The sequence below is a fragment of the Chrysemys picta genome, chromosome 10 (genome assembly GCF_011386835.1).
Source record: "Chrysemys picta bellii isolate R12L10 chromosome 10, ASM1138683v2, whole genome shotgun sequence".
NCBI classification, from domain to species: Eukaryota; Metazoa; Chordata; order Testudines; family Emydidae; genus Chrysemys; species Chrysemys picta.
The window spans coordinates 22,456,476-22,482,541 of NC_088800.1; the positions used below are offsets into that span (position 1 = coordinate 22,456,476).

A 26,066-nucleotide genomic window follows, 5' to 3' on the forward strand; every position below is an offset into this window, starting at 1 on the left:
ACACCTGACATCAGCCATATGGAACAAATGACGTTAATGGTGCGTTTTGTAACAACAACAGAACCTAGTGAAAATGTCCCTGCAATGGTGACTGTCAGCGTTTTCTAGAATTTATTGACATTGATGATACTACAGGAGCTGGTATGACAAATGTGCTGCTTAAAAAGCTGGAAGATATGGAAATTGCGATAGCTGACATGAGAGGTCAGGGCTACGAAATGGTGCCAACATGAGAGGAAAGAACAGAGGAGTGCAGACACGGATCTGAGAGTTAAACCCTAGAGGTTTTTTTGTCCCATGCAGTTCTCATTCATTGAACTTGGTGGTCAGTGATGTAGCATCAGCTTCTAGTGAGACTGCTGAATTTTTTAATGTAATTCAAAGCATCTATGTATTTTTCTCTGCATCAACTCATCGATGCCAAATTTTGAAGCAACATCTGGAAACATCCTCTCTGACACTGAAACCACTGAGTGCCACACGATGGGAAAGTCGAGAGGAGGCAATAAAGCCTATCAAACACCAAATTGGGAAGATAGATAATGCCATAGTTGCCATTATGGAGGATAATGCTATGACAGGAACTGTTCGTGGGAGAACAGTGGCAGAGGGAAATGGAATCACCAGAAACATACATAACTTCAAATTTCTGTGTGGCTTAGTGTTGTGGCATGACATACTGTTTGAAATAAATGTTGTAAGCAAGAGACTCCAAGGGGTTGACCTTGACATATCTGGAACAATGGAACAACTGGACAAAGCAAAATCATACCTACAGTCTTACCGGTCAGATGAGGGATTTCAAAATGTTCTGAAGAGTGCACAGAAGTTGGCAGAGGAACTTCACACTGAAGCTATTTTCCCACCCATTCAAGAATACAAGAGTCACCAAAGAAGACATTTTGATTACGAGACATGGGCTAATCCCATAAGAGGCTCCAAACAACAATTCAAAGTTGAATTCTTTAACCAGGTGCTAGATTGTGCAATACAGTCAGTTGAAGAACATTCCATGCAGCTCAAGGAACACAGCAGTATATTTGGGATGTTGTATGACATTCCAAAACTCCTCACTATACCTGAAGAAGACCTACACCAGCAATGCAGGGCACTAGAGACAGTGTTGACACGTGATGACATGCGCGATATTGATGCGAGTGATTTAGTGATGAACTGAAAGCCCTTTCAAAATACATTTCAGCAGGATCAACTCCAAAGGCTGTTCTGGAATATATGTGCACAAATAAGATGACCACCCTCTTTCCAAATGCTTTTGTTGCTCTGCGCATACTTCTAACACTTCCTGTAACAGTTGCTGTGGAGAACGCAGCTTCTCCAAGCTGAAGTTAATAAAAACACATCTACGCTCCACAATGACACAAGAGAGGCTGGTCCAGACTGTGGACCTTCAGCAGGAAGCAGTTCAAATCTTTGCAACCAAGAAGGCACGGAAAGCACCACTTTGATTATTCAAACAGATAAAAATGCCAGTGTTTACTATGCAGACAAGAAAAGTTACATTTGCTGTCCAGGCATTTGAAAGTTGTGTTACTTACAATTTTTGAACAAGGCATTTTAAGTTAATTCTCCTTTATTGGGGTAGGTAGCAGAGCAGTACCATGAGAGGAGAAGAACAGGAAGAAGGCAGAATTGAGACCTTTCAAAGTTTTGGCCCAAGCAAGGGGGTATGGGGGCATTATTTGCGCTCCCCACCTCAGGTGCCAAAATGTTGTGGACCGGCCCTGCCCCTCAGAGTGTCCTCTCCTTCTCCTTGCTGGGAGAGCAGTGTGTGAGGCTGCATCTGTCTCTTTTCAGACCAGCCTGCCCCTCTTGGCATGTTGCCCCCACCTGGGGTCTGTGACATGACATGACTCTCTCGTGAGTGGTAATGGTGAGGCTGCAAACACTCGGCCGCAAACACTCGGCCGTGACACCACTCAGGCAGGCAGGCAGGCAGATTCTCAAGGAGACGTTCACATGTAAAAATATTCTGGTGATAAGTGTGTTGGGACGAAGTACCAGAAACATGCATGACAAATTCACAAGGCTTAAGTAAGAGTTAGACATTTACTCTGCCAGAATTTCCCAGTGATCCTTGTGTTCTGACAGATGATCAACAGTAAGAAGGAGCCACACCCTAGCCTCGGGAGGGCAATTTTGCTGGCCACATGGTGTACATACATTATATATTGACATAACTTTTTTTAGGAAGCCCCGTCTCCTGCTCTCCCACACTTCACCCTGGAGGGTGAGAGTTCCATGTTTCTTGCAGAATGTAGCTGTCAGGGGAGGTTATTATAATGGAAAGAGTGGCGTTCTTTTAGGTAGCTTGGGCCAGTTCTGTGGATGTTTGTGTGTTTATGCCTGTGTATGGCCTGGATGTCACAGCTAGAGATTCATACAACAAACAGTACAGGCCTCAGCCTCCTAGCCAGTGGCAGACTGTCAGGGTTCTGGTCCTTCACCAGTGCCCCCTTGGGGTGTTGATAGGTTATACACTAACTCCAGATCTGGTCACTCAAGTGACTGTAGCACTCTGAAGGGGATGGAGTCTCAGCTCTCCGGCCGAGTCCCTTTGGATGCTTACCCCTTTTGGGGTCCTGGGGAACAAACAAACAAACAGCATAGCAGTGGGGAGTCTAGAAGGACCTAAAGGCTGTGGTCTGAGCTGGAGGCAGACTCCCTTGGTAGAAAATGATGTGATAATAGTTGCTATATGTTCAAAGTGTCTCCCTCTTCCTACCACCACCTCTGTCTTGTGTGGGTTCACCTTCAGCCGGCTTGCTTACATCCAGGTGCTGATCATGGCTGGTCAATGGAACAGTTGGAAATGGTGCTCCTTGTGGCCGAAGTAATAAAGATGTAGAGCTGGGTGTTGTCTGAATGTTGCTGCCATTTGAGACCATGGTGCCTTATGATTGCTCTTGTTAACTTGGTGTGGATGTTAAATACGATGGAGGAGAGACTTGACACTCCAGAGATGAGTTCTCTGGAGGCAGAGGGGCAGTTACCTATCGCTATCACAGCTCTCTGCAGTATCCCTAGAGGAAGGATGTGGGCCATTTTAGTGCTTCCCTCTGAGGAAGGACAGTGATCGGTGATAACCAATGCCACAAAGAGATCTAGTAGACATCTTTCTCCTGTCTGTGGGCAAGAGTGGTGCCTCCATTCCATGACTGCAACCCACCTCTAGTTCGGTGCTGGAGGCCCATCTCTAGCTACTAGTAGTTCATATAACCCCTTTTGATGGGATGAGACCGATGTGAAGCTGATTAAGGGCCAAACTCTGCATTCAGTTTGTTTAGTCTTACACCTCTCTGCCTCAGTTTCCCATTTGTAAAATGGGATAGTAATACTAATCTATTGTCATAAACCATTTTGAAATTGTTGGGTAAGAGCCAATTATTATTACTTAAATGGCTATGGGCTTGTTAGTGGGCAGTGAGTAATCTGCCCATGCTAATGTTTAGCTGAATTAATAATAATCGAAAGCGGATACTTCTCTCCCTGTGTACACAGATCTATCTTTTCATGATGGTTTCTGGGGGTTTGTAACATTTCCTGGAAAGATATAATTTCTTTGCATAATCAACCTGTGCCTAGGAGGCACTTTCACATTCTAACTTTGTTCACTTGTCAACTTAATTTAAAAGTTGACTGATGACAAAAATTTATGGTATTAAACAACACTTCTGCAAAAAGACTTGTTCTGTTGTGTTGTTCCTATGCAGCATAGAAATGCTGGGTTTTTAAACAGAATGTGATGATCATGGCACCTGATAGCAATCTTAACTACAGGTAAATAAATCAGTTTTACATACTGTAGCAAGCTTCAGCATAAGAGTTTGTGCTGATAGTTGCCAGTATGTTGATGTAGAGTAAGCTAGCGGCAGAGCTGGGAGTAGAAACCAGATCTGCTTGATGTCTGGTTTCTGGAGCTAACCATTAGTCAACAATGCCTTCATGGTAGCTAATAACATTCTCAAAGCCTATTGCCCTTGGGATAGCTGTTTTACTAACCTGGGTCACATCCATTAGCTCCTTAGCTCTTGTTTTGTTGCCTTGATTAGTACCATTACAAAGAGGTGGCCAGGCGACAAAAGGTCAACACCTTTATGAATTCTTACTCTGTAACAAATAGGTTGCTAGGGTAACCAGACTAGAAAAGTCATCAGATCTTGTTAGACCACCAAATAGGACATTCAGTTGCTTAGCTACTGGCCCTGCACATGTCATTTCTGAAGATGACTCATGCCATTAATGTAACTCAAAGCAAACATTATTCAACTGTGATCCATCCACATCTGATGGAAACACAAGTGCTTTGAAAAAATGAAAACTGTTGGGGAGGAGTGGAAATTAATTTTGAAAAAAGGAAGCAACCAATCCTGTTTAATAAGAATCTGGCCTTTTGGGTAATCATATCGCTGTTGTGTGTGAGAACGTGTCATTGCAATCCCCATGAATGGCTTGCATAGCTAACTCCCAATATATGAAACTGAAAATACAGTAGTTTGCTAAATGTTTATATGAATGTTAACATGCCATGCAGCTAACTAGGCAGCTTCAAAGTTTTGCCTGTAAAAAGGACTCCCTATTGCAGTGGTCCCCAACGCGGTGCCTGCAGGCGCCATGGCACCCACCAGGGTATTTATGTGCACCCGCCTAGTGACAAGGTGTGAAAAGTAGTGCCGTGGGCCCGCGCCTGCTGGGGACAGATGTTCTCTGTCCCTGGCAGGCACAGGGCCGCGACTTCTCTCCGGCTTCTCTCCGCGCTGCCCAGCGCAAACTGGTCTCATTTTCGTTCGCCGGAATGACCTACCAGAGTTAGTAGTATCATGGTAGTGCAGATGTAGGCTGTCTCATGCGCATGCTGTTGGTTCCAACCTCTCGTCACTCGTGTATTGCCGCTCTTTCTTTTCTGCTTGCGCCTGCGCACGCAGTGGGCTGTCAGTGACCCATGTTTCTGTATATTTTGTGAGTATTCTTCCGCTGCACTGTTTTCTCGTGCTTTGCGATTTATTATTTTTTTAACATTTTGCCCCAAATAAAAGACAACGTACGTATTATTTCAACGCAGAGTGGGAAGAATCCTATTGTTTTATTGAAAATAAAGGGAAATGTGTTTGCTTATTGTGCAGTGGTACTGTTGCCGTGCCGAAAAAACAATGTCAAACGCCATTTCCAAACTAATCATGGCTCTTTTGACATTAGCCATCCACTTAAATCTGAGTTGATTAATTTTCTTCTATCTGCCCAGCAATCTGTTTTCACTAGACAAGTGGTAAAGTCTAAAAGTGCTACTATTGCTTCCTTTAAAATTGCTCATCTGCTCACAAAGAAGAAAAAACCCCTTTCAAGACGGTGAATTGTTGAAAGAAGCATTTTTGACTGGTCCTGATTGCCTGTTTCAAGGATTTTCTAACAAGCGTGAGATTTTGTCGGCAATACAAGGCTTGCAGTTATCAGACAACACAGTTACGAGGAGGATACATGCAATTTCAAGCGACATGCAAACTCAGCTAAAGGATGACTTGGAAATATGTGACTGGTTTTCACTGCAGTTCGGTGAGTCGACAGATATATTGGATACAGTGCAGTTGGCAGTTATGGTGAGGATGGTATTTAGTGACTTCACCGTAAAAGAAGAGTTACTAAAAGTATTGCCTATGAAAGGGCGAACAAAGGGTGAAGACATCTGTAATTTATTCAAATCATACGCAACATCAATTAGTATGCCACTACACAAGCTGTCTGCGATCACCACTGATGGGGCACCAGCAATGATGGGCGGTGCCAATGGATTCATTGCACTCTGCAAGAAGAATGAATCCTTTCTGAACTTTGTCTTATCCTTGCATTATCCACCAAGAAGCTTTGTGCGTCAAAGTTATTTCTTTTCAACACGTCATGAATGTTGTTATTAAAATAATTAACTCTATTCGAGCGAAACTTTTGCAATACCGATTTTTGAATGCCCTGTTGGAAGATGTTGATGATAAACAATCTGATCTTATCTTGCACACAGAAGTACGAGGCTGAGCAAAGGTAAAGTTCTTGCACGTTTTTTAAGCCTAATTGAAGAGGTCAAAGAATTTCTGAAGTCCACAAATTAGAACTTCAAGCAACTAGAAGACTCCAACTGGTTAATGGACTTGGCTTTTTTTGCTGACCTCACTGACAAATTGAACATTTTAAATCTTGAGCTCCAGGGAAAAGACAAATATGTGGCTCAAATGACAGGTTCTGTAAAATCATTCAAAGCAAAACTGATCTTGTGGATGTCACATATGAAGACGAAGTCTCTCATACATTTCCCACATATGAAGAAAATGGTATGTGACAGTGATTTTAACCCATCACCATTTGTTATCCACATTCAAACCCTTCTGGAACAATTTGAAAAGAGATTTCAACAGTTCACCATCATTGAGCCTGTAGTTGCCTTTCTTGTGAATCCTTTTACTTGCCAAATAGAGGTAACAGAAATGGCTACATCAATTGCGAGTCTCATTCTAGTAAGAACAGAAGTGGAACTGGAGATTTTGGACCTTTAAAATGATATTGTTCTAAAATCCTGCGCAACAGATGAAAACTTTTGGAATCTGGTTGACTGAAAAAAGTTTCCTGCCTTAAAAAATGTAGCATACAAAATAAAATCTTATTTCGGTTCCACTTATCTATGCAAAGTTCTGTTTTCAACAATGAACATCATAAAATCAAAATACAGATCTCGGCTTACAGATGCCCATCTTGATGATTGCTTATGAACGGGAATATCATCCTACTCTCCCAACTACGAAAAATTGGCTGAAGAAATGCAGTGCCAAAATCACACTGACTTTATTAGAAAAACCACGTGAATTAATGATACCTATTTTCCATTAAGTGCTGATGAGCGCGTATGATTAACTTGTGTTTAACTTTTTTTCATGTTTTACTTTTTAAAAATAAATAAGATGAAAACTGTTTATGATATTTATTTTGTAAAAACTCCTTAATTTTTCTTACAGGTAGATAAAAAAGAGCAAACTCACATGGTAAGGTGAAAGAGTAATTGCTGAATAACTTAATTAATACCTTTTGCATGTAAAATTACCTTTTTTATCTTATGGATTCATATATTATGTAATATTAAATATGATGTTTTTCATATTATTTAATGTACAAATACAAAATAAGCCTTGAAAAGTTATTGGCACTCGCCACACTTTTCTGAAAACATGAATGTGCTATTGGCCACAAAAAGGTTGGGGACCACTGCCCTATTGAAAGGGCTTGTATAAGAAATTGTCCACATCTACTTGTGAGGACTAGAGTTTTACACATTAGCTTTTGAAGATGAAACTTTTTTCCATCATCATGTTTTGTTCTGTGTTGAGTTCAGTGATGAGCCCCAATTCATTAGTGATAAACTATGCTAATTTTTTATATATATTGAGATATATATATACTTGCATTGCTGGTGAACAACAGACATTATTGTCTTGTGCACAGAGTACTCAACAAGACGATAATGTGTATTGTTTAACATCAATAAATTGAGTTGAAATAATATAGAATAATATAGAAAAATATAAAGAATGTTAGGCAAGTGGATGGGAATTGCATAAGCAGTGAAGTGACTGAGGAGCAAAATCCCATTGGGTCTTGTGCTCCTAAAGCATTTTGGTGCTTATGTAGATGCTACTGTCTGAAAATTTCAAAAAGAAGTGATTTTAAAAAAAGTTTAACTAAAAATCTTTTTGAATTTCCTTCTCATTCATATTTGGTAACATAGAAATATACATCTACAGATTTATATAGGGGTTTGAAGATCAGCCTTTCAGTGGAACCCTGTTGTAACTTTAACCGTGGAGAACTCTTGGTCTCTCCATAATATAGGGATCATTTCACCTGCCACTAAAATGCTATCACTTCTGGGGTGGACCATGGAAGGCCCTAATCAATCATTCCACATAAGCATATGTTTAACTTTAAGCATCTGAATAGACCGTTGATTTCAAATGTCTACTCACTTGCTTAAAGTTAAGCATATGCTTAAATGGCTTGCTGGATTAGGGCCTAAAAAAAAGTGGCAATACTTCACAACAGCATAAAACAGAATGTGAATTAGAATAATTTATCCAACTGAAACTGCAAGAGAAATGTATAGAGCAAATCTATTTGCATGGTTAAAATTGATCCAGAATTTAATGAACATAAGCACAAGGACCTCAATTTTACATCCTATTCAAAAGATCCTACCTCCTGCAGCACAGTAGTCCCCCAAACCACGTTGGTGTACTGGCACAGTACAGATTCAGAATGAAAAATAACTGAGGGTTTGACTCAAAGGCTATGAAAGTCAATGGGAATCTTTCCATTGACTTCAATGAGCTATGGAGTAGGTGATTACTGAGACATCAATATGACTTCCTACAACACATTTTTTTTTTCTTCGTGGGTCTCTCATCCAACTGCTTACCAAGTCCAGTCCTCCTTAGTTGAGCAGATGTCGCCAGGTCACAATCTCATATTACAGAAATGTATAATAAATGAAAAGTTTTTACAAAGAAACTTAATTTTGTGTATAAACAGATTTGCAATCATGCAAAACATTGTATCACCCAACAAAAAACTACCATTTTAATTTAATGTAAATAAAAATGTAGATGACTCCATTAGCCATGCAAGATTATAATATTTCTCACCAGCTGTAGGGCAAAATTGCTCTTGGTTATCTGCTGTGAAGTAAAATATGTTTCTTTAAAATATAACCTTTAGGGTGCAGTGCTTTTGATCTCTCCTTTGGAAAAATATGCTCTTAGAAGATGGGTAAAATGATTAGCTCTGTGTGTTTTCTTCATTGCCTCATAAGTAAAATATGATTTAAAATATTTAAAGTTTTTACTAATCCCATAATAATCTACTCTTCCATAGTCAGCATATCTAATAATGAATGGTTCACTTATTTCTACAAAGGAAAAGTTAGCAACCCAGAATCAAACCACTCAAAAATCTCACAGAGCAGCTGTTGGTTTAGAAGTTTAGAAGCTAAATTAGCTGTTACCACTCAAAAAAGAGATCTTGGAATCATTGTGGATAGTTCTCTGAGAACATCCACACAATATGCAGTGGCAGTCAAAAAAGTGAACAGAATGTTGGGAATAATTAAGAAAGGGATAGATAATAGGACAGGAAATATCATGTTGCCTCTATATAAATCCATGGTACGCCCACATCTTGAATACTGTGTGCAGATGAGGACGCCCCGTCTCAAAAAAGATATATTGGAATTGGAAAAGGTTCAGAAAAGGGCAACAAAAATGATTAGGGGTATGGAACAGCTTCCGTATGAGGCGAGGTTAATAAGACTGGGACTTTTCAGCTTGGAAAAGAGATGGCTAAGGGGAGATATGATTGGGGTCTATAAAATCATGACTGGTGTAGAGAAAGTAGATAAGGAAGTGTTGTTTACTGCTTCTCATAACACAAGAACTAGGAGTCACCAAATGAAATTAATAGGCAGCAGGTTTAAAACAAAAAAGTATTTCTTCACACAACACACAGTCAACCTGTGGAACTCCTTGCCAGAGGATGTTGTGAAGGCCAAGACCATAACAGGGTTCAAAAAAGAACTAGATAAATTCATGGAGGATAGGTCCATCAATTGCTATTAGCCAGGATGGGCAGGAATGGTGTCCCTAGCCTCTGTTTGTCAGAAGCTGGGAATGAGCGACAGGGGATGGATCACTTGATGATTACCTGTTCTATTTATTCCCTGTGGGGCACCTGGCACTGGCCACTGTCGGAAGACAGAATAGTGGGCTTGATGGACCTTTGGTCTGACCCAGTAGGGCCATTCTTATCTTCTTAAGTATAGAATTGTGGATTGATGTTCAATTGTACTTTTAAAAGGTTGCTGAAAGAACAAGCAAATTCTAGACTAATGCCACAATATAAATGAGAAAGCATAATTAATTACATGATAATCTGCATTTGCATGTGTGTAATTAAACACAATATCTAAAGGGTTTTGTTTTCCTTGTACTAGTATGTACTGATCGTATCTGAGTTGTTAATGTTTTTCCTTCTAAGAGCCAAATTCTGCTTTGACTTTTGTAGGATACAAGAGTTAGACCTAAAGGTTTTTAAAGTACTAGAAAGCATTGTTCTACAGTCTCCTAGGGCCGCGTAAAGTCACCATAGTCTGCTAAGTTTTTAATAAATGTTTGTTTTCTGAGGCACTTGTACAAATGCTGTTTTAATCTAAAAGTTGATTCCACTTTAAATATCACATAAAACCTTTTTACTGGACTAATTTCCCACCTAGAGTATAAAAGCACTTGTCAGAGAAACTGTTCAGGGGAATATTCTCCTTCCAGGAAAAAGAAACATGCTGTTTGCAGTTTTGATTGAGATAATGTTTGTAATTGCACACATCCATTCCTTACACCACAAGGCAAGCAGTTGGTAGGTACATTGTGGTCTTTATTTTTGTCAGCTCATTCACTGAATCAAAATGGAAGAAGAAGAGTGTGGATGATTTAAATACTCTAATTTGAATAGATCTACAGTCTCATGCTGTCTTTTATGCATATTGGTATTATTTGGTGCCCATATTATCGTGCCGTAGCATATTTTCTAACTTAAAAATATTCAAAGTTCTCTGTAGCCAAATAGCTATTCTGTTACTTGGTAATCAGTTGCCTTTACAGTTTACATTATATCTTCGGTGACAAGAATTATTAATTCCTTGCGTAACCCTTTTGTTTTTGACAGGCAATTTAACCTTGTTCTTGCACAGGTGTGTAATCTGGGCACTATCATTTTCAGTATGAGAGTAACTAGGTTTTTTTCATTTTCCAGAAAACTTGGATGCAATGATAGCTCTGCAGACAAAGAGTAAACTTGAAAGCCCCCTGACCAGCACTAAAAACAAGCTACTAGCAGGTATTTACTCTATTCCTCTATCTCCTTGCAATCACTATTTAATAACGCATTGTTGTTCAATCTATTTAGTTATAAGTAAACTAATGTAACGAGGTGTCAGACTGGTAATTTAAGGGTCTGAGCCTGCAAAGTGCAGGGCTGTAACTATCATGTCTGCTGGAAGGGAGCAGTTGTCACATAATTGCCAAAACCGCCAAATCTTTATTCACGAGTGTCCTTATTCCACTGGGGATGATCCTTACTTCAGTGAGTATTACCCATATGCAAGGACAACCCTTGTGTAATGCTTTGGAGGACCTGGCCCTAGACTTCGATGGGTTTGATTTCTTTGTACTCACTGCAATACAAGAAAAAAATAAAGGCAGGCCCCATTCTGTGGATTGTGTGGCCTGATCTAAAGCCCATTGAAGTCAATGGAGAAACTTCTATAATCTTCCATGAACTTCGAAACCAGCCCTTAGGGAATGTATATTATTACACCTCTACCCCGATATAATGCTGTCCTCGGGAGCCAAAAAATCTTACCATGTTCTAGGTGAAACTGTGTTATATCGAATATGCTTTGATCCGCCGGAGCACGCAGCCCCGCCCCCCCCGGTGCGCTGCTTTACCGCGTTATATCCAAATTTGTGTTATATTGGGTCACGTTATATCGGGGTAGAGGTGTGTATCTTAATTGACTGACTTGAAGTAGTGTTTGCAAGAGAAAAGGTAGGCATTTTCAGTGACCAAGGCAGGAGATGACCTTTAGAGATGCACCATTTTCAGGCTTCTATGAGTTTCTTTCTGAATCAATAGTCAAAGTCTTTGAACTTCCCAAAAGAACATGCTATTGTTTAGCAATGAATGATGTGATTTCAAAACACTTATGGTACGTATGGTACAAAAGTAAGGGAATGTTCTGATTGCAACTTCTTTAGATAAGAGCAATGAAGAGGCAGACAGTACAAAGGAAGAAGCAGCTAAAATGGAAAAACAATATGAAACATTGAAGGATTCCACAAAAGTGGAAGAGCAAAATACAGCAGGAAACAATGAAGAACCAAAAGGTACTCTTGCTATTAGCCTGTACACCGAATGACTGGATTTTTTTCCTGGTCAGGCTAGCAGTGGATTACATACACAGCAGAGTGGCACAGGTGTGTGGATACAGCATAATACCACCACTGGAATAATTTTGTAATGAGACAAGCCCATTGGTCCTGTGTTTAGCACTCTGTGCGGGCATGGGACCAATTCCTATTCAACTCTTGGGTCTGAACTCTCATTTTCTGAGCTGACATGCTTGTCGCGTGCATGGTGTTTTGATGAACAATCAAAATTTTCCATTGAACGCAGACATTTTTCATAAACATTTTCATTTAATCAAAAAACAATTTCCCATTGATGGGAAATTTTCAACAAGCCCTAATATTAATACAATTCCATTCATGCATATGTGACCTACTCTTCCGAAATGCACCCAACACTGCTGGGCGGCAGACCTTCAAGAATTTCCACTCAAGCTAGTGAATTCCCGCCTAGCTCTTCTCTGCACTGTGAAGTTCTCTTTCTTTATATATTCTTTGACCCCTAAACTGATTGGAATTGCTCAGGCCTTTCAGATAAGCTGGTATTGAGTAATGACAATTCTAATTTAGCACTTTGGCTTAAATCCAGCAGTCTGTATTCCCTGCCACCAATCCTCTAAACAGCCTGGAATGATTATTAGTAACCTTAAACTACCCTAGTGACTGAAATGGAATATCAGCAGCCTCTTTACGCAAGAGCATAATTCTGGGTAAGGTAAATCAGATACACGTACACATTGAGGGAAGAAGAGATCCCTTAAATGTGAATGCAGTATAGTCACATATATATTATCATTTAGTACTTGTTTAAGCACTAGACATGGTTGGCTCCATGTAAAGCAGAGGAAGACAGTCTCTCTGCCCTGAGAAGTTTCTCGTGCCAATTCTTTTGTTTAAAATGTATTTTAAAGAGCATGGATAGTGCAGCCATGTACAGTGGAGTCAATAGGAGTTATATTGTTGAGACCAATGCGAGAGCAGGACTGGGCACTTGATCCCTTTTGAATCCCAAAGGTGCTCAGAAAAGAACCAGAAATGCTTATTTTTAAATTATGAAAATAAGACAGTGTGTTTAAATTAGTATTTTTTCTTTTCTAAGATTTTTAACCCTTTGCAATTTAAGGTTTTTAGGTGTGAATGAAAGAAATTCATACTGGAGTGATTAACAGCCTCCTTAAAAGGCTTGCTTGCTGACATCTGTAAGGTCAAAATATCATTAATTTAGTCCATTATCTGCAAAAAAGTATCCATTAATTTATTAAATTGGTTAATTACCATTTTATGAATTATTCTTAAAATGATTCTTTAGCAATCCCAATGGCTGAATGAAGATAACTCATTAATGTAGTTGTGATTGCAGTGTGTGTGCAGCTAGTGTATCGCTTCTCGGCTCTCTATGAGCTGAGGGGTGAAAACATTATCTACTAAATATGAACCTACCTCAAAGGATGCCACTAGCAACAGTACTATTTTCTCATTTTGTCTCCTAAAATGTATTTTATTTTGTTTCATACGACTCCTAAACCTCTGCACATAGGCCTTGATTCAGAAAGGTACTTAAGCATGTGCCTAATTTTAAATACACAGATCCAAGTGCCTAACTGAATTGTGGCCATAATCCTTTATTACAGAATCTATAGCCTACATTAGGAATCAGATCAAATGCATTTTCATACACTAGTGCCGTAGATATTGCTTCTTTGCATCTGTGGCGTTTTAGTGACCTAAGATCATCGGTGCATTCAATATTCTGGACTGAGCATATTGATTTCTCCAATCTGTGTTATGAGAGGCTGATATTGAAAGGCAGTGAGTTGTCTGTTCTACAGAATGAAGCAATTTGGACGGCCCACTGCTAGACAGTGAGGGTGCTTTTAACAACTATTGTCCGCATAAGCAATTGCCTTTTCAAAGTTATGCAGAACTTTATGTTCTGGCAGCAAATTAGCAGCTCAAAGAGGAAACAGAGCATTGATACATGTTATCATGCCAGCTGCCTCGACACAGCATTTAATGTTGCATGCAATGACAGGTTAGCCTGACCATAAGCTACTCTTTCCACAGAAATCCATAGTAAGTGGAAAAAACCCAGCTCGGCTGGCATACCACACAGCAAATCCACGGAAAACAGCATGTCTCGCCAGTGTGTATTTCAGACATGGAATGGCCCAAAATCCAAAGACAAGCACAAATGTACTTTTAGCTAAACCTCTTGTGTCAAGGCATTTCCATAGTGCCCATCACTATTATGTTTCAACACCTCCCAAGTACTTAAATAGAACAGCAACAATTTCTCTGTATACATTTCTTCCCTCGCAGCTTGTAGGAAAAATACTTTGATTCCTTCATAGGATTTTTTGGGTGGTGGTGGTTTGTGTGTGTAGGACTTACTGAGGGAAAGCTAAGTTTTGCATGTGTTCTGCATTTAGCTATGAGAGTGGCAAGCTCCTGGGTCATTTGTATCTGTTGCTGAGATGAGTTCTATAGTCTAGTTACATCTCCCCTGGACAGTCTGTCTCTTACATTCACACACGTCCTCAATGGTCAACAGTTTCATTGTTCCAGTAGAAGGTAGCTGACATGGGAGGTTGTGGTTGCAGAGACAGGTGATTTGTTAGGTAACTGAGGTCAGCCTTATGGAGGACTTCGAATATCAGAGCAGAATCATTGAAATGGATTCTATGTTCACTGATGAACCAGTACAGAGGGTGATGAACCAAGATGATATGTTCATGGCAACCTGCTTGCCAAGCTGGCAGCTGCTGTCATTTGTATCGGTTGGAGCTTTTTCAGCATATGTGGTTTCATTGCTAGACATAACGAGTTGCAATAATCAAGCCTAGAGGTCACAGTTCAGGAGTCACCATGCCTAGGTTGGCACCCAGTAGGATGGGGAGCACTTTTATAGCCAGTCACAAAGAGAAGTGGGTATTTTTGCTGCTGTGGCTATTTGAGCATGCAGTAGCTGTGAGAAGTCCACACCTGCAGAATAGAATTTAGCAATCTGAGGCAAGGTACCCTAGCTAGTGGTGGGATGTCTTCTATGGAGGGTGTATCCAGTTTGGGCCAAATTTTGTTCTCAGACCTTTACAACCACATTCAACTCAATGGACCTGCACAGGTATAAATTAAATCAGTATTTGATCCTTTGTCTCTTCATCTAACATGCTTTGCTGTTTCACAGACTGGCTTCCTTCCACGCTAATTCTGCACTCCTAGCTCAAAGGTTTCAGTATATTTACTATTGTATCCGTTTATTGATGGGATCAGACATGCACAGTAGGCAGTAACAGCCTTTCACAAGCTAATCGCACTAGTCTTTTCCTGACAAATATGAGCATGTTACATCAATAAAGCTCTAGCCAAGTTAAGAATTCAGAATCTATTATCTATTACATTCCCTTCAGGGCCTTATTAGGTAATCCTTGATCTAATTTTGACCTGTGTGCTCTTGGAGCTAAAAATAGACACCATTTCAAAATTCAAAATATAAAGGCTATAACAAGATTATATAGTTTGCATGCTTTCCTTTTCTCAGCTAATACAGTGCTTGCATTTCAGGTTGTAGGTTTTTTCTTATGCCTTTCGGAACATCACAATCTTATATTTGATGTACACTGTTACACCAGACAATAGAAGAGGTTTCTGATGTTTTTAGTATGTGAGCTGATGCACAAAGCTTTCAGTCTTATTAAAATCATACCCCAGTGTCTTAACAGTTTAATCTTTGTTTAACAGCTGTTGTGCTCTAAACAGCACAGACTGACCCCAGTCCATGCATGCAATATCTCTGGATATCAACGGGAGTTGCACACACAAATCAAAGTGAGAAAATGGCCATAAATTCATATCAGAGCTGATTAATCTCTCACAGACAGGATCTGCTAGCTGGGCATGGGAATTTTGCCTGAATAAGGATGACAGGGCTGGTCCCTTAAATGGAAACTAAGAACAGTTTTAATCTGCCTTCACTGTAACCAGATTTTCTCAGTTAAACAAGCTGCATCAATCATTGATGAAGGGTGTTTGATTTATCTCTCATCTGTTCCTCAAGGGAAAGCTGAGGCGTATTTGGAAGCCATCAGGAAGAATATAGAATGGCTGAAGAAGCACAATAAGCAGGGAAATAAAGAAGGTATGAAATAAATAATCTTGCACATGTGGGTGGACACTATTCAGATTACAATTTGTTTTATAAATTACGTTGTATAAATTAGCCTGATGAGATGAGCTGAATCATAGAAATATAAAATGTGAGACTATGGACATGTCTGGATCACAGCCCCATAATTAATGATGCTAGGATCACTGTCAAGTAGTCTAGGACCAAATGTAGGCGATGAACAAATTATAGAAACAGTCTGTTATAAAGCTCCATGATCTTATGGAAATATATTTAAATATTGCACTGAACTACTACAAAATATAAAAACTAGCCTGTCCAGACTGGCCCTGAATAACAAAATTTACGTTGACTAACTTGCTGGACATAAACTCCTTGTGCTCCCTCATCCCCCCACCTAAGCATCCACTCACCGAAATCCAGAGAATAATAAGTAAGCCTTGCAACGTGCATTGAATGTCAGTCCTACATTGTGAGATCAATAAAAGTGTTTTAAGGATTATTTTGTTAGCATTCATGAAGAGGATCTTTTTAATATATGCATGCAGCTGTGGGAACCCAATGGCATTGTGCTAGTGCTTGCATCCCATTCCAAGTAGCAGGAAACTCTAATCCTGTAGACTTTGTTTCATAAACAGTCAAGGTGAAAACATCTAGGAATCGCATCTTCAGGATAAGAGCATTATGGCGTTATTAGTGGCTCCTAGGATTGGCTCTAAGGGCACTGTGCATCTTTCACATGTTAAGCTCTGTAGAAGAGGAACAGTGACTGAAACAGCTGCCCAACCTTCCTTAGGCTGGTTCTCCAATACGTTGCTTCTCCTAGGAGATGGGGCTGGCAACAGCGTGGAAAGGCTGGGGAGAGGTAGAGGGGCAAGGGCAGGATCCACAGGAATAACAGGACCACTTGGCTTGTCCATGCAATCTCCTCCCTCAAAGCATCATACAGAACCAGCATCCCAGCTCTTAGCTCAGCCCTGATGCTATTGGCTGGATTTCCACCATCATCCTGTCCATGGTAAGGAGAAACCACAAGGCATGGTGGGGAAAAGTGTGTAAAGCATTTGGAAAAGGAGAGGAAGCTCTCCGCCACCAGCCAAGGAGGAGCAGGAGTTGAGACTGCCCCACGTGCTCTCATCAGCCCCTATGTGTGATAGAGTGTAAGATGGGCACTATTTAATCAGTGCATGACTACAGCTTGACACACTCATTTCCTTTGTTGAAGCTCAGTATAAGATGTTTGGATTGACCAATAATGACCTAATTTTCTCACCTATAATTCCTTCCCTCTTAAAATCCTCTCCAGACTCCACATAAGCCACAGCAACAGTTATAGTTGGTGGCAGGCTTACATTTTACTGTAGAATGTTCATGCCAATTCCAATAAATATTTCCATTTATCAGTGTGTTTGTTACAGCAATTAGTGTTCAATCACATGGGATTGTTTTCTGTTTCCCATTTCCTGAGCAGCCCCTCACTCCTCTTCACAGTAACCTTTTCCCCAGCATTACTGCAAATTGAAAATGACTGCAACTACAGATATAACAGCATTTTATCTCTCTGGAAAAGCAGTAAGATGTACTGGCGTGAATTCCTTAAATTAATGGATCCACAATGGCAATCTTGAACATCATTATATTTTATACTATTAGGGCCTGATTCTCATTTACACTTAAACTATGAGTAAATGAGAATAAAATCTGTACTCTCCTGATGCTTTACCCCTTGGTTTACCCCTTCTATACTGTGTATTCTGGCAACTGCTCATTCAAAAATCTAGCAGAGGTGGTAAATGGAGTACAAACTGAGTAAGTTTATCCCAGACTGAGTCATACAGGGCCATAATCCTTCACTTCAAGATTATGTGCTTGTCAGTCCTTTGTCTACTTTCAAACTAGCAAATTGGACGTGGTGGAATAATACAAAAGGTGATTCACAAATACATTTGTGCATAAACATGGCACATTTGCTCCACTCAGGGGCCTGTATTAGTAATTGCTTGTGAGTATTTGGATGAGTCAGCTTACTTGGGAAAATATTTGCAAGTCCAGAATGTTTCATGAATTTTAACAGAAATGATTATTCATCTGAAAATTCCCTCTGAGACTTCATCAGCCCTTATTTGCTATTTGCCATTTTTCTGTTTAAAAAAAGTCAGTCATCCAATCAGGAAACAGAAACAATCCCATGTGATTTAGGTGACCATTAATAGAAATTGGGGCTAGATTTCTGGCCTTATTCTCTTCTATAACCAAACTTTGCTGACCACCAGGGAGCAAGCAGATCTTTAGGAAGCCAGCTATGGCTCCCTGATTCTGTGGGCCCATCCGTGCTGTCTCCAGTCCTGGTGGGAGCTGAAGACCCAGGCAAATTGGTGGCATTACACTGGCATAAAATGAGCAGTGCTGTGGTGAATCAGGCCATTATTTGAATGCTCTATCCACTTTTGAGATCTGTGCTCTTAGGGCCAGATTCTCAGCCGGTGTAAATTGGCATAGCTCCCAGCCCTGAAGGTTGCCTTCTTTCTGATTAACTCTATATTAATTTTTAGTCCTCAGAAACATAACTGTGAGTTACCTAATTAGTATATGCAAATTAGCATATTTTGAATTGTTCACAAAATACTTAGGTAATGAGAGCCATCAAGTTTCATAACACTCACTCTCACCATTCATAGAGTAGAAAGATTTCGACGATTATTTTTAGGAAATACCACCAATTGACTTTATTTGTATATGCAAATTAGCCTCAGTATAATTTAGTATGGCCAATTCAGAGTTCAGTGTTATGTTTCAGATGTGGGTGAAAGAAGATTTTTTTTTGTTTACATATTCCAGTCAATGAGGCGTAAAGAAGTATTGTAATATTGCAGTTAATAGGCATATCACAGAGCTGACATATGCTGAGTTCGTGAGGAAAATACAATAATGTTGCCATTTTACATATGCAAATTAGCCAAAATTGGATAAAATCATCACTGTTGCAATTTCAATTAGCATTTAATTAAACCATCAAATTTCCATGTAATTGATTCTTTAGTTGCCAATATTAATGTAAAGCAAGAGTGAATCTGGGGGTTTTGGAAATTAAATCAATGGGAATTTTGCTTGAGTAAAGACTGAAGAATTGGGTATATTTTCATCATGGAGGCATCTAAGACTTACATTAATGCTACTTAGTTATCTGCATATTAAAATCCAGAGCCTTTACCCTTCTCTGGCTATTTTGCCATGCTCTGGTCATGCAAAGCAGCTGTAAAACCAGAAGATCAGGTCCCCAGGCATTTCCTTTGACTATAGGAATCCTCAGTTGGCATAGAGCCACCATGAAGGCTCATACACAGCTTTTCCACCCTGCCCCCAGTATAAAGGTGCATGCATGTCCAGGGAAAAGGGAGCATGGGGCATCCATAAGTCCTGCTAACCCCTAGAATTAATGCTATTGAGGCTATGTTCAGCGAGGCATTACTTAGAGCAGCCTCAGGGCTGCTCTATCTTATGCTGAGAACTAGATTGGTCTCTGGCAGGCCCTCCGCTCATGGGATCATAAAGACTCAAAGCCATCTTTGCCTATCCCATGCAGTCTTGCACCAAGAACAGCTTGGCAACACTGCGGAGTGTCTCAGCCGAAGAAGAAGTGCTCTCTTAAAAGCCCAATCCTGCAGCCTTTACACATGCATTGCTTCTACTGGGCTCAGTAAGAGTTCTCAGTGTACAATGATTGGGTTCATAGACTGTGTGTTTAATATCTTCCATGTTTTGCAAGGACCTGGCATATATATTTTTAAATGCAGGCCTGTCTTGTGTTACCTTTCACTTTCTGCAAATTAGTCTGCTCATTCTCAATTTTGCTAAATGTTTTATGATAATCTAGTTTAGCTCCAGAGCAAAAAATTATGGGGTTAGTATTGAAAGCTAATCTAAATGTAAAATTTGTACTAACAGGGCACCAGCTCCTTTTATGTGTATGCAGTTAACTATAGTAACTGTTCCACATAAAGAAGAGAGCATGTCCCATCTCTGGTCTATTCTGCTGTCTGACGTCTGTGGACCACATTCAGCCCCAGTGAAACTCCACCAGTCAGGTCACTTTCACAGCCAGGCTGCATTTGGCCCTGTCATTTGAGCAGATGTCTTAAACTAGTGCCTTCAGAATCCTTACCTTGATAGCCTGCCACAGCTCTCACAGAAATTTCCCAGGACCTACATCCTTTTAATATTGACACTTTAACACAAGCCAAGATTATAAAGTGTTCAGTCCTTCTAATTTAGGTCCACAAGAAATGTTCCATGTCAGGTTGGTCAGAGGTAAAGTGTTACTGATAGCCATTACTGCAGTATCATGTTAAAAAGGGGAAGGTTTGAGGCGAATAGAAATGGTTAATAATAAATAAATAAGACTATTACAATAAATATTTTTCACTTACCTTTCATCTGAGAATCTCACAGCACTTTACAAACATTACTGAACCTCACAGCTCCACTATTAGGGAGGTAAAGCATAGCTATTATGCAAATGGGTACACTGAGGGAAGGCTGGATTAAGTGATTTACCTGTGGTCAGTAACAGACCATGGAACACAAACCAGGAGTGAAATGCTGGCCACATTAAAATCAGTGGCAAAACTCCTATTGGATTTAATGGGACCAAGATGTCATCCCAGGAGTCCTGACTCTTGGCACTGTTATCATTGCACTGTTACCACTGCCCCAATAATTAACTCTTTGCATTGCAAAAACTGAATTGCATAAATTCATCTGCTTTTGAAAGTGTCCCTGCACATCGTCCCTCTTTACTCATTCAACCATTACACGGCAGAGAAAGGTATTGTGGTCGATTATGCAAATAGTGCACAGTTAGAGGAAGAAGTTCTTAAATCCATATTTATATGATAATACACATTTGAACAAGTCACAACAAATTTTCTATGAGAATTCTGATGGCTCTGTTCATGGACTAAATAGTTCATACTGTAAAAATTAAACAGGAATACATTTCTAGGAAAGAGATTCATTCATTTAAATTAACATAAATCTTTAGAACACTGGTATTCTCCAGACTGCCAGCCATTGAATCTTGCCTCTGTGTGTGCATTAGTGTATTGTATCTGATGTCAGAGTTAAGATTGCCCACTGACTGCTCAGGAAGAGTTTTTCAGATTTCTTTGCAGAATCGGTGCCTAAAGCTACACTTCTTCCATGGAAAACAGTAACATTTTCAATCATAGCAAGGTTTTGTTCAGTGGTGTTCAGCCTGCATTATGCTGTATAGAGGCAAATTCTTTGGTTTAGGCCCCTGTGTTTATCATTTAGCAGTGCAGCAAAACATGGAGAGCGTCTTTCAGTCCTTGTAGTGTGGACTGGCACATACAGACAACTCACTGCAATATTTTTCAAATCTGGAAATTATTCTTGTAGCCTGCCAAAGCTGAATAATCATATCCTTTCCACTTAGTCCCAGTGATTTGATTTCTTGAATTTCTTACATCTGTTCTCAGGAAGGGTAGTTTGTCGTAAGCAAAAAGCTGTCAGAGAGTTGAAGAATGCAAACTTTGTTTTTTTGATGGGAAACAGTCAGTTTAGTATTTTCTGTGAAGTCCATGATAACTGGGAACATAATAGAGCCTTAACAACTTCTGCATGCACAGACTTCCAACACATTGAACCACTGGCCTGAAGGATGAGCTATGTTAAAAAAACTATTACAGAGCAAGAAAGATAGATTAATAATACTTATTGCGTCTCACATATAAGAGGACTTTGCACAAGGGTGTTTTTTTATTACTATGCCAAGATTCATTTGTAGTAAGTTCCATTCTTTCCCAGGTGACAGAGAATGGACTTGGTGGATAATGTTTACAATTACATTGTTTCATAGGTGAAACAGCAAAGCGGGGAAAGCTCATGGTGTTCATGAATTCATGTTTTGCAGATTATGATCTTTCAAAGCTGAGGGATTTCATTGATCAGCAAGCTGATGCTTATGTGGACAAAGGCATCCTTGACAAAGAAGAGGCGGATGTGATCAAGCGCATATACGGCAGCCTGTAAAAACACAGGAAGGATGGTGAAGTCACTTGACTGCCCAACATGTAGGAAACTATAGTATAGCTTCACCCACTCCTAGCTCAGTGAGCTCAGATTTGTTATTTTGAGGATATCGTTAGAAAGTGCTCTGTTTGCATTGTACTGAATCTTTTCTAGGCAAAAGTGAAGAGCTCTATTGCTATGTACACTGACTGCATACTGTATTTTCCTACACACAGATATCAACCCCAAAGGCCGAATTGTGACATCAAATTTAAACTTAACAGGGTAAACTACAAAACGTTCTCTTTGACATACTATCTGCATTTGGTTTGCTCCGGTCGAAAAGCCACGTGTTTTTGAAAGAAAGTTATTTTGACACTGCATCCTTCTGCTCTCACTCCGTTAGCTTTTCAAAGATGCTATTGTATGTATTTGTAAAGGGCATTATTAGAACATGAATTACAGTTACTAGTTCTACAAATAAATATTTGAAAATAATTTCCATATTAAAATTGTCATTAGTCTCCATATTATTTTATGTCTAGAATGTCTTATTTTTAAATCATTGGTGAATCGTTAGTCCTGTCAGTGTTTGTGTTTGCACATTCACTATTACAGTTCTTTGAGTAAGTGTGCCATTAACTAACTAATGTATCTCTGACACTGCAACTGCCTTTCATACAGGTGGTACAGGAAAGAGCTGAATCTCTGCCAACCATGGTAGAGACATTGTCATTAACACCCTTAGCAGTTCTTTAGTGCATCCTTTGATAACTGTCAGTTCTCTGTGCATGTATAAATAGCTGCATTCTTGATGTGAGTAGCCTGATAACAGTGTGAATAGCTTTGAATTGCTAAGTAAAAAATGTAAAGATAATGAAATTATTTTGAGGGGAGCTTGCAATTAGAGATGTGCTTAGGAACATGTGGCCTGATTTTCAGATGGACTTTAATGGGAGTGGCAGGAGTGCAGCATTTCTGACAATCAGGCCAATGGTCCATTTATTGACCTCTGAACTGTACTGGGTGATATTATTTCCTTTAGCACTATGGGGAAAAAGAACAGGAGAACTTGTGGCACCTTAGAGACTAACAAATTTATTAGAGCATAAGCTTTCGTGGACTGCAGCCCACTTCTTCGGATGCATATAGAGTGGAACATATATTGAGGATATATATATACACACATACAGAGAGCATGAACAATTTTAATATATACACACATACAGAGAGCATGAACAATTTTAATATATACACACATACAGGTGTTCATGCTCTCTGTCTGTGTGTATATATATCTCCTCAATATATGTTCCATTCTATATGCATCCGAAGAAGTGGGCTGCAGTCCACGAAAGCTTATGCTCTAATAAATTTGTTAGTCTCTAAGGTGCCACAAGTACTCCTGTTCTTTTTGTGGATACAGACTAACACGGCTGCTACTCTGAAAACTATGGGGAAACTCTCTCTCTCTCTCTCTGTTGTATGTAAAAGCGAAGGCAAAGCAATGAGGTTTGAATTTAGTTCTGGAAGTTCTCAGGCTTAGCTTTTGTGGGATTAAGTGAGTTCTCTAGTCTAGCTGCTGGGAAAATTCTGTCTCCTGCACTCATTGGCCTCTTCCTGGATGGTTGAGATTAACTCCCATATGACATTCTTTTTAAAATCCGGGATGTTCACTTGACTGCCATGGAAACTATAGGTAAATACTTGTCTGGCTGTGTAGGGAGCTGTGCATGTACGATATGCCCTTGATCACTCCAAGGTCTGTGTTAGCATCACATAGGGAGACTACCTACCTCCTTATTTTCTTGGCACTCTTGAGAATTAGAAGGAAAAAGATCTGAACTACATTTTGCCTGGCAGCCAGAATGAACTCTGGCCAATTGCCAGCATAGTGGAAACACCTACAAATGTTACCAGTAGCAAAGTTCAATCAAACGTTATAGCAATGAGCCATAATAATATGTACATTAGAAGGCTGTTGGTGCATGGATTGATCAGTGCCTTCAAGCCTCCAAGAAGCGCACCATACCCTGCTTATATGCACCCTGGTGTGGGTTATTGCTTTATAGTTTTGCTCACTAATTATAATTTTTTTTTTAATCAAAAATAATATTGAGTAATGTGATCCATGTACCCTTCTGCTATGAAAAACAGTACCTAGTAGCAGCATAAGAGAAAATTATGGGGAAAAGGTTCCCCTGCTATTTCAAATTAACGTGTGGGGGGGTTATTCCTAGCCCTTCTTATCGCTTTTACTTTTTCCTTTTGTTCGTCTGCTCCCCATTTTAAGGTTCCCTAGACTATTTAGACTCCTTTTTCCTCCTCATGCCCCTCAAAACATCAGTGACCCCTTGATAGCAGTTCGTGGCCCACCAGCCACTTTCAGCTCACTTTCTTGTTTGAAAACTAAATTGGAAATATCGACTCGTTTCCAATTTGGGGGTTACAAGAGAAAGTCGGTTAAAAGTGGCTGTAACTCTTGGCACTTTGGGAGGCAATAGCACATCAAGACTGTCGTCGTTTTATTTTACTAATCCAGACTCCTCCTCTTCCTCTTTACTGTTGCTTCCTTCCCCCAACCGCTTTCCCCTCCCTCCCTTTGTTTACCTTTCTTCTTCTGTCAACATCATGGGTCATAGAATATTTTTGAATGATTTTTCAAGGATTAGATCCTAGCTGTGTGTGGTCAGAAGTTTGCACAGGGGTGTGACATCATAAGAAAGGCACGGACAGCCAATAACATGTGACTAGTCTATAGGCAATCAGTGTCCACAACAGACCTGGTCCAAAATTATAATAATTCGCAATTTTAATGAAACTTTTTTTGAACTTTTGCAAAATTATTAATTTCGACCAAAAAGGGATGACATTTTTGAGAAAATTGTTCCAAAAACGTACATCCATTGTTTGACCAGCTCTAAACGACAGTCAGAATCTCATTCTGTGGCCTGACTCCTGCTGAGTACTCACTCGCCCACGTAGTCCCATTGAAGTCAACATGAAAAGCTAAGTAGATAAGCATTTTGATAAGCACTACTTTGGTGAGTAGATACACATTTTTAAACCATTGTTTATGCTGGATTCATTTCTCCCCCTGACAGCTGGTCCAACTTGTTATGTGACTGTTTCAACTGCTGGTTTGATTGGTGGCACATCAAGTCAAGTTCAGGCAGTCACATCACCTTTCATAATGTGACAAGACAGGGCCAGTCTGATGCATCATCCTATGCTGCAAAACAGCTGTGGCTTGTGCTAATGAAGGTCAGAGTGATCTGAGCTATAAGTGGTACTGCAGGTTAATAGCCTTTTATGAATGCAACTTGCTATGGGGCACTTGGTGGAAATCAGTAGACCATGTTCTGCCAGCATTTTCTCTACTACCACTAGGGGAAATATTTTCCATCCTTGCACATCTCTAGTTCTAATACCACAAAAGAAATTTGTCTATGTTTTTCTGTTTGTATCTCTGCTAGATGCATCAAAAAATCCTTCACTATCTAAATTATCACTGATAATTGTAACAAGTACAAAATATACAGTATTCACAGTATGAGCTTTTCTATTAGAATATTGTTTCTGATACTGTACTTTATTAAACACTTTGCTACAAGCTACAGCAGTTGAGGGTGGTTTGTTTTTTCTTTTGAAATGGACTAAATACATCGTTCCCATTGACTGGCTCTTGAAGGGCCCAATCCTGCCCCACTAAATCAATAGGAGCTTTCTCGTGGGTATCAATGTGAATACGGTAGGCCCCAGTGATTGAAGAATAATATTGGCTAGAATTATGGGCTGTCTGTCGCCCTCTAAAGTCAATGGACAGACTTCATAGCCTGAGGCTAGGTCTACACTACCTGCCTGAATCGGCGGGTAGAAATCAATCTCTCGGGGATCGAATTATCGCG

The 26,066-nt window shown here is 39.8% G+C and overlaps 1 protein-coding gene across 8 annotated transcripts in view; it reads left to right on the top strand.

Annotated features, from left to right (window-relative positions):
• Positions 1-25,771, top strand: part of SCG3 (secretogranin III) — a 56,469-nt gene extending 30,698 nt beyond the window's left edge. For 6 of the 8 annotated variants that reach the window (XM_065559421.1, XM_065559416.1, XM_005305048.5 and 3 more), the window contains 4 exons: positions 10,852-10,935; positions 11,856-11,984; positions 16,060-16,140; positions 22,061-25,771. In XM_065559421.1, coding sequence (XP_065415493.1) covers positions 10,852-10,935; positions 11,856-11,984; positions 16,060-16,140; positions 22,061-22,179 — 413 coding nt within the window. In that variant the 3' untranslated portion in view covers positions 22,180-25,771. The remainder of the gene's footprint in view (positions 1-10,851; positions 10,936-11,855; positions 11,985-16,059; positions 16,141-22,060) is intronic. The other 2 variants (XM_065559418.1, XM_065559417.1) reach the window with 1 other exon arrangement.
• The last annotated feature ends 295 nt before the right edge of the window (positions 25,772-26,066 follow it).